General features: G+C 28.7%; 1 protein-coding gene across 1 annotated transcript in view; it reads right to left on the minus strand.

Moving 5' to 3' along the window:
• LOC107455833 (uncharacterized) overlaps nucleotides 1-15,589 on the minus strand; it is a 192,235-nt gene that overhangs the window by 4,240 nt on the left and 172,406 nt on the right. The window contains exons 6-11 of the mRNA XM_043044639.3: nucleotides 13,323-13,417; nucleotides 11,473-11,581; nucleotides 11,314-11,398; nucleotides 10,385-10,522; nucleotides 1,954-2,121; nucleotides 439-646 (exon numbers count right to left, since the gene is read on the minus strand). Of these exons, the coding sequence (XP_042900573.2) occupies nucleotides 439-646; nucleotides 1,954-2,121; nucleotides 10,385-10,522; nucleotides 11,314-11,398; nucleotides 11,473-11,581; nucleotides 13,323-13,417 (803 nt within the window). The remainder of the gene's footprint in view (nucleotides 1-438; nucleotides 647-1,953; nucleotides 2,122-10,384; nucleotides 10,523-11,313; nucleotides 11,399-11,472; nucleotides 11,582-13,322; nucleotides 13,418-15,589) is intronic.

Genomic DNA, 15,589 nt, shown 5'->3' on the forward strand with positions numbered 1-15,589 from the left:
ATCCATGTCCAATTCAGCACCCCCAGAGGTATAATTTGTTATGGGAACATGGAGGACTTTGCAACCAGACAGATTTAGCGTGCAACAGTCACCATTTACTTCACGGGAAATCTTCAGCCGGCTGGATTCAAACTCCCGTCCTCACGAACGTGAGTCCAGCGCCCTGCCAACTAGGCTATCCCGGCCCCATTTACATTCCTAAATTGCTTTTACGCTGCTCTGCTGCAGTCAATGAACCACAATGCATTTGGTCAAAATCAAAGAACCATTACTCCTCTAAGAAAAAATGAATGTCATTTCAGAAAAAAATAAAAAGATAAAAAAAGGTTTCCTTATGCTTTTTTTCCGTGTTGGCTTTCATGTGCTGATCAGAACAGAAAAATTTAAATTATGAAATAGCGATATATATTTATTAAATTAAAAAGAAATATGTCGTACCACATATTCCTCATTTCTTGTCGCCTTGCTCTCATTAGCTGTTTATATTCTGAAATGCGAAGTTTTTTGCCATCAACAATACACGTTCTTTTGGGTCGAGGTCTATACCTGTAATCTGGATGTTTTTCCATATGTAATCGACTTAAACGGGATTGTTCTTCATAATATGGTTGTTTTTCAGAATTTGTCATTGCTTTCCATCTTGCACCTACAAAAATCAATCATATTTAAAGGCAAACAAAAACTTGAATCATAACCGAATAACAAAACCATTTTGATTGCTACATGAAGTCACTCATTATAGTTTATCAAAGCAATTAATATAGATCTAAATGCATTTAGATTTTTGAAGCAGGCAGAAAGTAATTTCGACAATATTAGATAATGAAAGTTTTAACAGGAAATCCTCTTACTGGGGCACCCGACCATCAGAAACACGAAACCAATCAAGGTCTGTAGCTGCACATGTCTATACTGTGGTGTAATAGCTCTTCTGAATTTGATATTGAACAACTCGTTTTATTTCGATTTAACATTAAATCAAATGTTTACTATAGAGGGAGCTGTTAAATCTAAATACCCATAATGGAGAACACCAAAATCAACAGAATTCACACCATTCATAAATAATTTCGCTATCGAAAACACCAATTTTGGGATACTTTGAACATCGTCACTAGGTTCTTCTTAATCGAGAATGAAGAGGTGTGAATTTGTCAAACGTTTGAACACTGCTTTGTTATGAAAAGACATATCGATGAATAAAATTTAGCAGCTATAAAAATGATCAAAACTGATATAATTATGTGTAAAAACAAATTTACCAATTATGTAAAAACCAATTATGTAAAAACAATTATGTTAAATTAATGTAAAAACAAATTTACCAATTATAAAGCTATTTTAAATAAATAAACAAATACTATTTTTGCATTAAGAGGCATTTAATAGTTTCATAGTTATGATGCATTTAATTTTATATCATGAAAATTAGTTAGCTTTAAAAAATGAGAAGATGTTTGTTTGAAGTGCTTGTCTTTTTTTCTAAAATAACTTTTTTCTCTAATTTAACTAGAAGCAAATCATTGATAGCATCGTCTTTAGAGCACTCTGATTGCAACATGAGGTTGTATCGTCAAAAAGAGCTCACTAAATAAGAGCCTCACGTAATTATTTTGAATGTAATTTAATCTACTTATTTCTTTTGTTCAATTTTTTGTTTTTATATTTTTTCGTGTTTCCTTATTACGCATTTGGTGTAGATGTTTGCCCGGTTGCTGGGAGAGGTTTTGGCGTCCTCGCCTAAAGGTTTTCTATTCAAAAATTTCCGTGTCTCTCAAACCGGTCGTTACGTAGAGGTGGTCCCTTCTGAAGGTTTAACTGTATGTTAAAGTTCGTCATTAAGGATTTGGGATATTTTAAACACCTTATGAGTGATCACGTGACAAAATCTGGCACAAAGTTTTAAAATTATTTACAAAAAAAAAAACGTTAAAAATTTAGGACACAAATTACCTAAAATTTTGGATATATTTGAATTGTGCATGTCTGGACAAGCTTTAAGAATTTTTCGCCTTTCGTCCTTCGCCCATACCATAAACGCATTCATTGGTCGTTTAATGTGTGGTTTACCATCGCCTTCTTTTTTAGCTTGACGAATAATTTTTGCACCAAGTAGTTTGCCTAGAAAAGAATGCTCATTAAGTAAATCACATAAAATAATTAGAAAGGGGAATGACATTATAATTTAGTTTTGTAATATTCACTTCTATGTCAGTTTTGCAGATTTCGGAGAATTTTTTTTTTTTTTTGCATCAACAGTAAGACTCGGAAGTGAGAAAGGTATATTGTATTTTTCGTCGACGCACTTGTGAATGAAATGTTGATTCGCAAACTATACACTTCAACCCGAATAAATCAGGTTTAACCCAGTTGTGCCTAGCGTTCTTTCATAGAAATGGTTTGCTTTTTTCAAATACGAAAAAAAGAAATGGTAGCACAAGTGGTTCATTTTTAGGGTTAATTTTGCAGAAACAAAAGTAACTCTGTCTACCATTATATATTAACAATATAAACTTTTATAATTAGATCTGAAGTAAGGATATTATTTCCTTTGAAATTAAAGTGGTTGGTAACAGAAAGAAATATCCACTTTGTATAAATAAATATATACTACCACTATTTTCAGATCGTAGTTTTTCATATAAAGACCACTTTCTGTGTCTGGGCATAAATGGGAAAACTTAAGTGTTACGACGCAGAAAAAGAGTGCTTTATTATAGTACTGAAACTATCTACGTCTACATGTCATTATTTGTGATTTATTCATATTAAAAGAACAAACACATTTAACAACTTTAAAGTGAGTGGTAACAGAAAAAAATATCGATTTGGTATAAATAAATATGTACTACCACTTTTTTCAGATAGTAGTTTTACATTTAAAGACCACTTTCTGTGACTGGGCATAACTTAAGAGTTACGATACAGAAAAAAGGGTTTTATTATAGTACCGAAACTATCGTACGTCTACATGTCGTTATTTGTACTTTATTCATGTTCAGGGAGCAAACACCTTGAATAACATTTGATCTAATGATCGGATTTTCACGTACTAAAACTCACTCTTAATGATTCGAGAGTTAAGCCTTAAATATACAATTTAATGAATGCAGACGACAATTTAAGTTGTCATCGGTATTCCATTCAAACATATCTTTCAGAATCAAACACAAAAACGTACTTTTGTGAAAAACATATCCTTTTTACGACGGGTTCCTGACTCTCAAAGTATGGGCCTCGATCTGAAAAATATTGTTCCAATAGTTTAGGAAAGCAATCGAAAGTTTAGATCCATTAATGCTAAATTCACTTTCTTTTGAATTTTCTCTATATCTCGAGAATTTGAAGCGAATCAAACACACAATTACAAAATTTTTTAATCCAAACAAAATTTCATATGCATTTTCAAGTATGCAGTTTTTTTATGAGGGAAAAAAAACAAAATTTCAACGAAATCAGTCAATTTGTTTCTTAGTGGACAAATTTTAAAAAGTCTTATATATAAAATTTGATTTTCAACTATTCGATCGATTTAATTTAAATATTGAAATTCATCATTCGAAATTGAACATTTTGAAATTATGTAGAAATTTGTATACTTTAAAATTAAAAGTTTTCATGAACAATAAATAATTTAATATATATATATATATATATATATATATATATATATATTGCATGCTATCATTTTTGGGAAGGCGAATATTATAACTGCGTGCAAAGATTCGCTATAAGAGTGTTTGATATTTAGGGTTTGATATAAAAGTGTCAAACGATTTCTCCCTTACTTGTTGGGACCTCATTCTCGAGATTGAAGCTAATTCACCCCTCATATATCGGGAGTGAGAAATGTGTTTAAAAAAAAAGTGTTTATTCAGAGAAATTGCGTTTTTTCTTTTATTAATTTAATGACTTTAAGTATTGCCACTCTAACTAGTTTGCATATTTTAGTTTAAGCACTTGAACCATCAAGAGTCAGTGAATAGTTATATAGGAAGTTTTCCTTCTTTTTTTCGCACTGTTCTTTCCTACATTAACTCTCCCGGAATCAAGTCAGTCATTTTCTTAATAATCTGAAGAAAAAAAAAAGACCTTCCACCTCATGTGTTAAATATTTTTTTCAATTGTCCTCAAAAAAAGATAAGGGTGCAATTTAATTAAATCAAAGTGAATTGTGAACAATTCTGATTTTCGCATAAAAGCAAGATTGCTGCGTTAATAATTCCTGTTTATTCCTGTTTCCATTAGCGATTTCGTCAAAAATAGTTCAGAAAATTAAAGTGCATCGTGAAAAGAATGCGAAAAAAATTCATTTTTTAAAAATTCTTTTGGTTACTTAATAAATAATTCATTAAAAGTAAATTTATGCGTTATTTAATTAAACGATAAGAGTTAAATATAAAATAAACATAAATGACTTCGATCAAAATTATTTTTATGAAAAAATTATTTATCATTTAAAAAATTTTTTCCAGAAATAATTATTAGAAAATACATTTTCAAGAACATTTCAAGAATTTATTCTCGACTTTGGTGTATAATAAAAAGTTGTCGGATATTTAATTTATCTCAGCGTTATTAAGTTTCAATAAAATTTATTTAGATTTACTTACTGTACTTTACTACTAATAATTACAAATATAACCCTTATTAAAGATTTAAAATATCAAGATGAATTTATATTAACTACTATTAGAATGAGGTAAAATATTGTGCAGTAAAAAACAAGTCAATGATACTTGTATGATAAAATTAATCCAATAAATTATATTTTGTTATTGATTGTGAATTTTTATTTTATTTTAAATTGTGATAGTGACGCGCTTCCAAATTAGAAAACTGTCTTTTTAATTTTAATGATATTATGAAATAATAATGTTTACAAATGTTAGAAATATTTTTATTCCTTTATGCTCATATACCGTTTAATTTGTACAAAGCAAAATGATGATTTCTTTTTCAACTTCAATGTTAAAAGTTTTAATTTCATGATAAAATCTTTTGATATGGCGGCAGTAAATATGATACTGATAATAATATAATACGTATATAACGTATACTAATAATAAATATAATACGTTACAAATTATAAAAATTGAAAATTAGTAACACATTTCAGCAAATCTGTTGTATCAAAAATTAAACTACAATATATTAATCGGGCGTGTTGCTTTCAGAGAAATTCTCAGCTGCTATTCCTTTTCAATTTATATTGAATTGAATTGTTATAGTTCATTACTTATTTGAAATCATAAATTGCGGCTGAAACAAAACGAAGAAAAGTTAACTAAAACTAACCTTAGCAATGAGTTTGACTGACAAGATTTTTTTATTATCCTCACTTGACTCTACAGTTTCATTGTTTTTATAATTTAAACACATTAGTATAACTTAACTTAATTTCATGATAAAACCTTTTGATTTGGCGGCAGTAAATATAATACTGACAATAATATAATGCGTATATAACGTATACTAATAGTAAATATAATACGTTACAAATTATAAAAATTGAAAATTAGTAACACATTTCAGCAAACCTGTTGTATCAAAAATTAAACTACAATATATTAATCGGGCGTGTTGCTTTCAGAGAAATTCTCAGCTGCTATTCCTTTTAAATTTATATTGAATTGAATTGTTATAGTTCATTACTTATTTGAAATCATAAATTGCGGCTGAAACAAAACGAGGAAAAGTTAACTAAAACTAACCTTAGCAATGAGTTTGACTGACAAGATTTTTTTATAATCCTCACTTGACTCTACAGTTTCATTGTTTTTATAATTTAAACACATTAGTATAACTTAACTTAATTTCATGATAAAACCTTTTGATTTGGCGGCAGTAAATATAATACTGACAATAATATAATGCGTATATAACGTATACTAATAGTAAATATAATACGTTACAAATTATAAAAATTGAAAATTAGTAACATATTTCAGCAAACCTGTTGTATCAAAAATTAAACTACAATATATTAATCGGGCGTGTTGCTTTCAGAGAAATTCTTAGCTGCTATTCCTTTTAAATTTATATTGAATTGAATTGTTATAGTTCATTACTTATTTGAAATCATAAATTGCGGCTGAAACAAAACGAGGAAAAGTTAACTAAAACTAACCTTAGCAATGAGTTTGACTGACAAGATTTTTTTATAATCCTCACTTGACTCTACAGTTTCATTGTTTTTATAATTTAAACACATTAGTATAACTTAACTTAATTTCATGATAAAACCTTTTGATTTGGCGGCAGTAAATATAATACTGACAATAATATAATGCGTATATAACGTATACTAATAGTAAATATAATACGTTACAAATTATAAAAATTGAAAATTAGTAACATATTTCAGCAAACCTGTTGTATCAAAAATTAAACTACAATATATTAATCGGGCGTGTTGCTTTCAGAGAAATTCTTAGCTGCTATTCCTTTTAAATTTATATTGAATTGAATTGTTATAGTTCATTACTTATTTGAAATCATAAATTGCGGCTGAAACAAAACGAGGAAAAGTTAACTAAAACTAACCTTAGCAATGAGTTTGACTGACAAGATTTTTTTATAATCCTCACTTGACTCTACAGTTTCATTGTTTTTATAATTTAAACACATTAGTATAACTTAACTTAATTTCATGATAAAACCTTTTGATTTGGCGGCAGTAAATATAATACTGACAATAATATAATGCGTATATAACGTATACTAATAGTAAATATAATACGTTACAAATTATAAAAATTGAAAATTAGTAACATATTTCAGCAAACCTGTTGTATCAAAAATTAAACTACAATATATTAATCGGGCGTGTTGCTTTCAGAGAAATTCTTAGCTGCTATTCCTTTTAAATTTATATTGAATTGAATTGTTATAGTTCATTACTTATTTGAAATCATAAATTGCGGCTGAAACAAAACGAAAAAAAGTGAACTAAAACTAACCTTAGCAATGAGTTTGACTGACAAGATTTTTTTATTATCCTCACGTGACTCTACAGTTTCATTGTTTTTATTGTTTAAACACATTAGTATAACTTAACTTAGATTTCCATTGGAAGAAAAGTCGTTTTCTAAAGAAAAAAAAAGAAATAAACTCCCTTAAACATTTTCTACCCTTGATTGCGAAAAAATGTAAAATGTTTCAATGCTACCATCTATGAGCAGTTTTGAAAGCTAATTCAGTTATTAAGTTTCTAATATTTAAATCTATTACGGCGATTTTCTTCAAAATTTTAATTTTCTGCTGAACGATTTATGCACAGTATTTCATTGAAACAAACTCCCTTAAACATTTTCTGCTCTTGATTCCGAAAACATGTAAAATGTTTGAGTGTCATGCTGCCATCTATTGGCCGTTCTGAAATCTAATTCAGTTATTAATCTTTTTATACTTAAATCCATTACGGCGATTTTCTTTAAATTTTAATTTTCTGCGCAACGATTTATGCATCGTATTGAAAGTTAATTCTATCATTAAGATGTTAGTTCAGTTATTAAGATTCAGTTATTAAGATTTCCATACATTTTTCTACTCCTCGTGTCAATTTTAACATGAACGTTCATACATTTAAGATAACGGAAGGTTTCTTTACATTCCTTCTTTTCTCTTCAATACTTGATCAATATTTATTTGATATTTAATATTTGTTAAAAATATTATTCTAACAAATAAAAAGATTTCCATACATTTTTCTACTCCTCATGTCAATTTTAACATGAATGTTCATACATTTAAGATAATGGAAAGTTTCTTTACATTCCTTCTTTTCTCTTCAATACTTGATCAATATATATTTGATATTTAATATTTGTTAAAAATATTATTCTTACAAATAAAGAGCGGTGTTTACAGCAGTATAAAAAATAGAATTTCGATTAAAAATAGCCTATTTTTTGACTCATCGTTTTGTTTAGAAAAAAAAATGAGAAAAAAAATGAATTCTACTAAAAAATGAAATAATTTATGTATATTGATTCCTTTAAATTCGATGAGGTGGTGCAGCTAGGAAGTTTTTCTAAGTTGGGCTTTTAAATTGTACATCCTTCAGTTTTCAATAAATGAAAATTAAACGGTTTACCACTTTTAAGTATAAATATTGAATATAAATTAATAAGTATAAGAGCGTGAGAAATATTTGGAGGTTTCCTAAAAAATATATTCACTAAACATCATTTTGAAAACATCTAGTATTTATTTTATTTTATTTATTCATTCGTTATTTTCTTTATGCACAACTGACCTAACTTCTTAAAATTTAGTATACATATATTCAGTATAAATATATATATATATATATATATATATAATATACATACAGAGCCGGATTACACCTTAGGCACAGCCGTTTTTGGGCCCTCCCCTCCTACCCCCACTCCTCCCCTCTTTTCAAAATATATGCTAAAATTTTCTTGCATACTTTTTTTTACATTTTTATTAATATGGATTTTAATTTACAAATTTGTTTATCGAACTTTATCTTCAATTCGACAGCATAATACAAGATTTCGTTAAATTCAAAAATCGCAAAAAAAGTAATATATTAGATCATAAGATTCTGCAAAATAATTTATTACCAAAAAATATTATATTTTTATTTGTATCTTCATAATTTTGTGCAAAATACACCTGTTGTTTTTAAAGCTAAATTATTTTTGTCAACAAATTTTTTTCTCCCAAGTTTTTCGTAGGCCCTAGGCACGTGTCTAGTGTGCCTATAGGTTAATCCGGCCCTGTATACATACATTATATTATATATTTATATATATATATATTTGAATACCTTTAATATTTAAAAAATTTCTAGCGATTTTCTAAGTAGTTTTCGTATTTTTTAAAGGAATGCTCATAATGACTAGGGGTTTTCCACATATTTCATTTTGTGCTATTAACATGATTTATTAAAAATGATAAAAATGATTTTGTACTATTTACAAGATTTATGAAAAGTATTTTCTTTTCTTCTATTTTCTTTTCTTATTGAATAACATTCTGGTGTATGAACGTTCTTTGTAAGGTATTATCATTTGTTTTTAAATTCTTTTGATACTGAATAATTTTTGTTGAAAACCACCTAATCATTTTGAGCTTTCTTTTGAAAGTATGAAAACTTTTAAAATTGCTTGAAGCCTTTTAAATTTTTAAGATATTCAAATTGGTTTTGTTCAATGTTCATTAGTTGCCAAATACGAGTCACTACAAAATCATGAAGTTTTTCTTTCTTTATTTCTAGCCGAACTACTTTAACTACTCATATCTTTACTGCTCATATCATATCTTACATAGTTTTAAATGATTTAAAGCAAAAAAATCATATTGAATTTTAAATTGCTATAATTTTTTTTTTTACTTTTATTGAATACTTTTAAAGTTATAGCAAAAAAACGTAAGAAAAAAAAAATAGACATTTATAAAAAATTTCCATATTTCCATAAATATTTAAGCTAGGCTTACGACATTCTGTTTAATTATTGCATATAATAATAATAAAAGGGTGATTAAAAACATTATTTTCCATTTGTAATTAATTGTTGGTCTATCAAACCTCTAAAAGTTTAAACTTCATTGATATGTATGAGAAATCGCATGATCTAAACACATCAGAAGTTAAAAAATAATTCGTTAACTATTTCTGGAGAAATAGGAAAAAATTTATTAGCATAGAAGTGTTTCCATCATTTTGTCCCCCCCCCTATTATATATATATATATATATATATATATATATATATATATATATATATATATATATATATATATATATATATATATATATATATATATATATACACTGAATGTTATTTGCTTCATATTTTTCCTATCAAATCTATTTTTAAAATTATTTTGTACGATTTAAGCTATAAGCCCTGTTTTTTATTGCTAAGTTTTGTTTCTTTGCTAAGTTTTGTTAACTGTTAAATTAGTATAACACACGTAAAATTAGTATGCTACACGCCGGTAAGTTTGTTTTCTGTTTTCTTTTATTTCATACTTATTTTCAACTGCATTTTTTTTTCTCACCAATATAGAAGCATCATAAAAGAGTAATTTTTATCTTAGGATAATTGTTCTTAATTCAGAAATATAGAATATATTGTAAAGGATGTGTCGTGATGAAGACCTTTACGTTTTCTCATTAAAGGTTTTTCTATTTCATCTTATTTTATTCTTCTTCTTTGTGTTTATATATATGGATTATTTTTTAAAATTGCTTTTATATATTTTTTTATATTTTATATATTTTTTGCTTTAGTATATTTTTTAAAATTGCTTTCACTGTATTTATGTCTAAAATAGATATGATCGATGCTGTTTATGTATTGATGGGTATTGAGTTGACTTTGAAGTCAACAGCAGGGAGGACGTACTCTGACAGGTGATGATGCTTTCACCTTTCTTGTCTGTATCACTGGATTCACTGTTGTCTTTACGAACAGGTGGTAGATACATGTGTAAAGGAAATTGTTTTTCTCCCAATGGAAGACTGCTTTCTTTCATCAGAGGACCTGAAATCACAGAAAATAATCTTTCAATTTCTCAATTGTAACATTTCTCATGAAACGCGTTTCACAAATGGTACAAGTAGGACAGATATGATTTAATCCGATAGAGACAATCTGCCACACCAAAGAGATACGGTTAAAGATAAAACATTAAATGGACAGAAAATAAAAATAAAAAATTAATGATTTAGAAATATTTTAAAAATATGATATAGTAGCCAGATCATTGAAAATAGAGTGATAGAGGATGTGGACTGTCTCCCACATTCATAAATATATTTCATGCATTGTCATGAAATTCTGGGTTTAACTTAAATGGTAATGATCTTGCTGCTATAGTAGCAATAGTGATATAATTGAGCTATAGTAGCTTCAATAACGAGAAATTAGTTCAATTTTAATATAATCAGTCGTATTATATTGTCTTCAAAGTGACTATGAAATGTCTACGACTAATTTGCAGACGTTTTAAAGGCAAATTATCCTGAAAATTAAAAAATGACTATGAAATGTGTCCTCAAAACATATGCAGATATTTTAAAGAAAAAGTAAAATTTTCGAAATATTTGAAGATTTCTGAAGAAACTCTTAAAATAAATTTATCAAAAGATATTTTTAAATTATTTTTTAGTGAGGAAACTCTGTCGGGCTAAATTTTCTCTGTTTTGACATCTTTGTCATTTTTTCTTACCGAAAGAATTACAAAAAAATCTTTTATCGAATATTTACTTTTAGTACCAAATTTCTATTTTTATCAGAAGTTATATTTGAAAACTAATCATAAACATTCTTACCAACAGATAAAGCAGCAGGATGAGCTACTAAATGACTATTGCCTCTTGCTTGAAAGAATGGATTTGCCAGGAATGATTGTGCCATCTATAAAAAGAAGAGATTCTCAGAAAATGTGCTCTCATTTTATTTTTTGCTTTAAATTAGCAGAATAAACTTACGGGATAGGAAGGTGGTAAAAGTCCAGCTACTGTCGAGCCTGCTAAAGACACTACTGAATGGGATGATGTAAAAACTGGAGCAGTAGATGCAGAATCCAGAGCTTGAGAACTAGAATAGACAAAATGTTATGATATAACATTTGGCTGCTTCATATGCTAACCTTTAACCCGTTCTAGATCGGAAAAGCAGAAAAGTTCTTTTCCAGGCTCTCTCAGAGCCTCCGAGTATTTACTAATACGAGATGTAATACGAAAGTACCAAACTGAAATCACTTCTGTGTGGCGCGGTAGTAGGAAAGATTCGTCTCATAAATGATACAGTGGGGCATGAAGGGAGAATCACGGATATGAGATTACGATCCTGGAGGGTTTAAGTATTAGTAAGGTTGCAGAAACCTGTTTGCATTATTTTCTAAGGGTTTTACGAAATGACGCTTTCTATCGATAAATTTGGAGTCTTTTTGGACGAACTATTCGAGTATAATAAGAATATTTTACCCAAGTCAAAGTTTTTAATGGTTTTCTATTGATGGACTAACATAATCTTGATGGTAACCATCATGAACCATTATATTTTTTGATGGTAACTAACATAAGTAACCATCACCTCAATGTAGGAATTCGGATTGATTCGTCCCACATAAAAATAGCAACTTGTTTTGATGCTTTGTTCATGTTAAACCATCACGAATATTCATCATAGTATCTTAGAAATCAAATATTGGAACGATCATGAACAAACATCATCCCAATGTAGGAATTCGGACTGATTTATGATAATTCAATATAAAAGAAAACTATTTTGATGGTATATTCCAAGAAAAACTTCCCTTAAGCCATCATGAAGTGTATAGTTGGAACTATCATGAACCATCACGGATTGTTGGTCCATGAAAGTCAAACTTCTTTTGATGGTTAATCATCGTCGTATTAAAGTAGTATTTTTCATCATGAATAGCACTGAAACCAACATAAACCATCAAAATGTTTTGATGGGACCATCTGGAATTTTGTCTTGGGAAGAGTCAAATACAAGTATATTTAAATAACCCTTAAAGAATATGACCGCTAGAACTGCTAATTAAAAAAAAACTCACTCGCTCGTGTGACACTTGAAGTAACTTCCATATACATATTTGAATTATTCATGTTATTGTAGAGTAAATTATAATTAGATGCTGAACTTTCTTCCCGAACTTGTGACTTTCGGTTTTATTTCGGACTTAATTTAAATTAAAGATTGATTTCACTTCACTATTTCACACATAATGAATTTTTAACTGGCTGATTCATAACCTATCTCATTTCTCGAACCTGCGATTTCTGATCGAGTTTCCTTCCCGTAGAATTTATATATTTCTGCTTCGACTATCTGAGTTTCGTTGTATAGGATTCCTTTGACATTATTCTTAATTCTTGTTACTTTTTATGAAGACGATCATAGGTGTATTACTGTTTGTGGTATTTTGCCAATGGTCTGCAGAAACTGCTCTTGCACTGATTGCATGGTAAGGTTACCCTGATGAAACTGTCATACATGTTAATACATTCAAGCCTTCTATTCAGAGCAATTATATATGATATGCAATTTACAATAATATAAAAAGATAAAAATAATAAAAAGTTTGTTTGCATGCAGATGTATATTAGTTATTATTAATAGTGTAGGGTCCAGTTAATAGCAACATGGCCTACAGTTTTTGCTGTTTGCCACGTTTGTATATTTCTCGTATAAATATTAATTTTCGATCATTAATGATGTTTTTTCTTAGATAGATTTGAAAAATATAGATTTAAGGTAATCAATATGGAACACTATGTAAATTTAATTCGCATCTTTAAGAACTCACCTATTTTTTGGCTTACTGAGGTTAAGCGGCGTGTCACTTCCACTTGAAGGTGCATAATTGGTCAAAGGACTTGGAATTAGACCCCAATGCTGCATCTAGATAAATATTAAAAGATTCAATAATATACCGGGAGTCAAACAATTTATCACATTAAATTCCTTCTAATCAAACTATCAGGGTTTCAGTTTTAGTCAAGAGCATATTTTACCCATTCTAATTAGTTACTTCAACCTACAATTAAAGTTTCAAAAATATAAGATAAATGACCCAAATATAGGCATCTCTAGGAATTTTAATTATTCCAATTTTTCTATCATCAGATTAAAAATTTGTAAGAAGGTCCATGCATTTATCTTGCAGAGGCTAACAGGAAGAAGAAGAGAAACACCAGAATGGAAAACGTTTATTAGTTACAATAATGGATACTGGGAACTTCATGTCGGGAACTTATGCTTATGTTTGGAATCCTTATACCTAATAAATTTTAAAATGATGTAAACAAAGCTTAAAATCAACTTAAAATGGAATTTAGATTTGTCACAAGATGGACACATAAATAATAGATTTCCCTTTCTTAGAAGGTAATCTTCGTGGGTTTTGAACCAAGACCTTCTAGAAAAGGGAAGGCCTCTGCATGGATCAATTTAGTAGTCAGACGTAGTCAATTTAGTAGTTTAGTAGTAACATAAAATGTGCAATGGAGGGAGATACGAAATGTGTCACAACCCAAGTCAAAATTTTTGATGGTTTGTTAATTTTGAACCATCAGAAATTTCCATCATAATTTTTTAGAAATCAAATGTTGGAATGATCATAAAGCACAATCATCCCAATGTAGGAATTGGAACTGATTTTTGATGGTCCAACATTAAAAAAACAAAAAAAAAAAACAAAAAAATTTTTTTTTGATGGTATATTTCTGACAACCAACAAGAATTCCCATTAAACCTGTGGAAATAAGTATAGAGTACTGCCAGTAACTATAGAGTATGCTTTTGAAGGTTTTGTCGAGAAATCAGTTAATTGATTCCTTCTGCTCTGGATACGAATTACGAAATTGAAACTTCTAAAAACACACTTAAGAGGTGTTTTCTCGCAGCATCTTGTATTTTAGGTGAAAGTTTTGATGTTTTTTGCACGTTTGATGATGGAGTGTCGTACAATATAAGCAATAACCTTTCTTAAAAATATAAAATATAGGGGTCACTTTATTGCATTAGGAGAAATAGTGCTTGATAATTTTTATAGCATCTTTAGATTTTTTTCTCTAAAATTTAAAGCAAGAAAGGGATGTGATTTCAATATTTGAGTAAGAGATTTAATTCTGCACATTTGCCTGTTTTTAGATTTTTAAAAATTAAATTTTATTACAATTTAAACAGGCTGCTAAAATTTTTTTTAACGTAAATTACTCAAAAACAAGCATATTTATCAATACCTTAAAAGCAAACAAATATATAATGCTAAACTACTTTTAAAAAAACGCTAATTGCAAAAATTATAGTTTAAATCTTATTTTATAACCGTCGTTGAACAGCCGACCCAATTATTTGGGTTTACGACTACTAATGCTCAACTCCGTAACCTTGTAATTTTGAACCTAATCCAGAGGACAAGGGAACTCTCGGATCAAGTATTGGGAGAAATTGCTCTTTGTGAAGGACTTTTTGATGGAACTAACCGGTATTTGTGTTACAGGCAGAGGAAGACCACGAAAACCTCTCACGGTTAGCCTAACGGCAAAGGGACTCTAGCCTATGATCCGTCTACCACTGAGGATATTTCACGTCAGCACTGTGGTCAGTGCAGGCCGGATTCATTCCGACCAGCCATCGCTGGGGATTCGAACCCGGTTCACCTCATTGGAAGGCAAACGCTCGATCCCCTGAGTCATTTGGACTAAAAAAAAGAAAAAATTATATTTGAATTGTTTTGTCAGAAAAAAAAGGAATCTCTAATACAGCACACATTATATTATCTGAAATTATGATTGGATGACTGTCTTGTATTTAAAATATTTCAAAAGATAATGCCAAATATAGTAAATAAATATCCATCAGCAGGTCATTTGTGAAAATTAAATGAAAATGATTAAAATCTTTTTGTCTCTACCCCTACGACACTTGACCTCAGTTAGAATGAATAAAAAAAGATTCTGTTTAATCTATCTTAAAACAGATAACGCAGTTAGTAATTTGAAATCTATAAGAAAAAGGCTTTTGTCCGATATTAAAATTACATTTCCTACTTAGAATCATTTACTTAAG

Source organism: Parasteatoda tepidariorum, chromosome 11, assembly GCF_982258835.1.
Source record: "Parasteatoda tepidariorum strain Cologne lab strain chromosome 11, Ptep-v5.0, whole genome shotgun sequence".
Taxonomy (NCBI): Eukaryota; Metazoa; Arthropoda; class Arachnida; order Araneae; family Theridiidae; genus Parasteatoda; species Parasteatoda tepidariorum.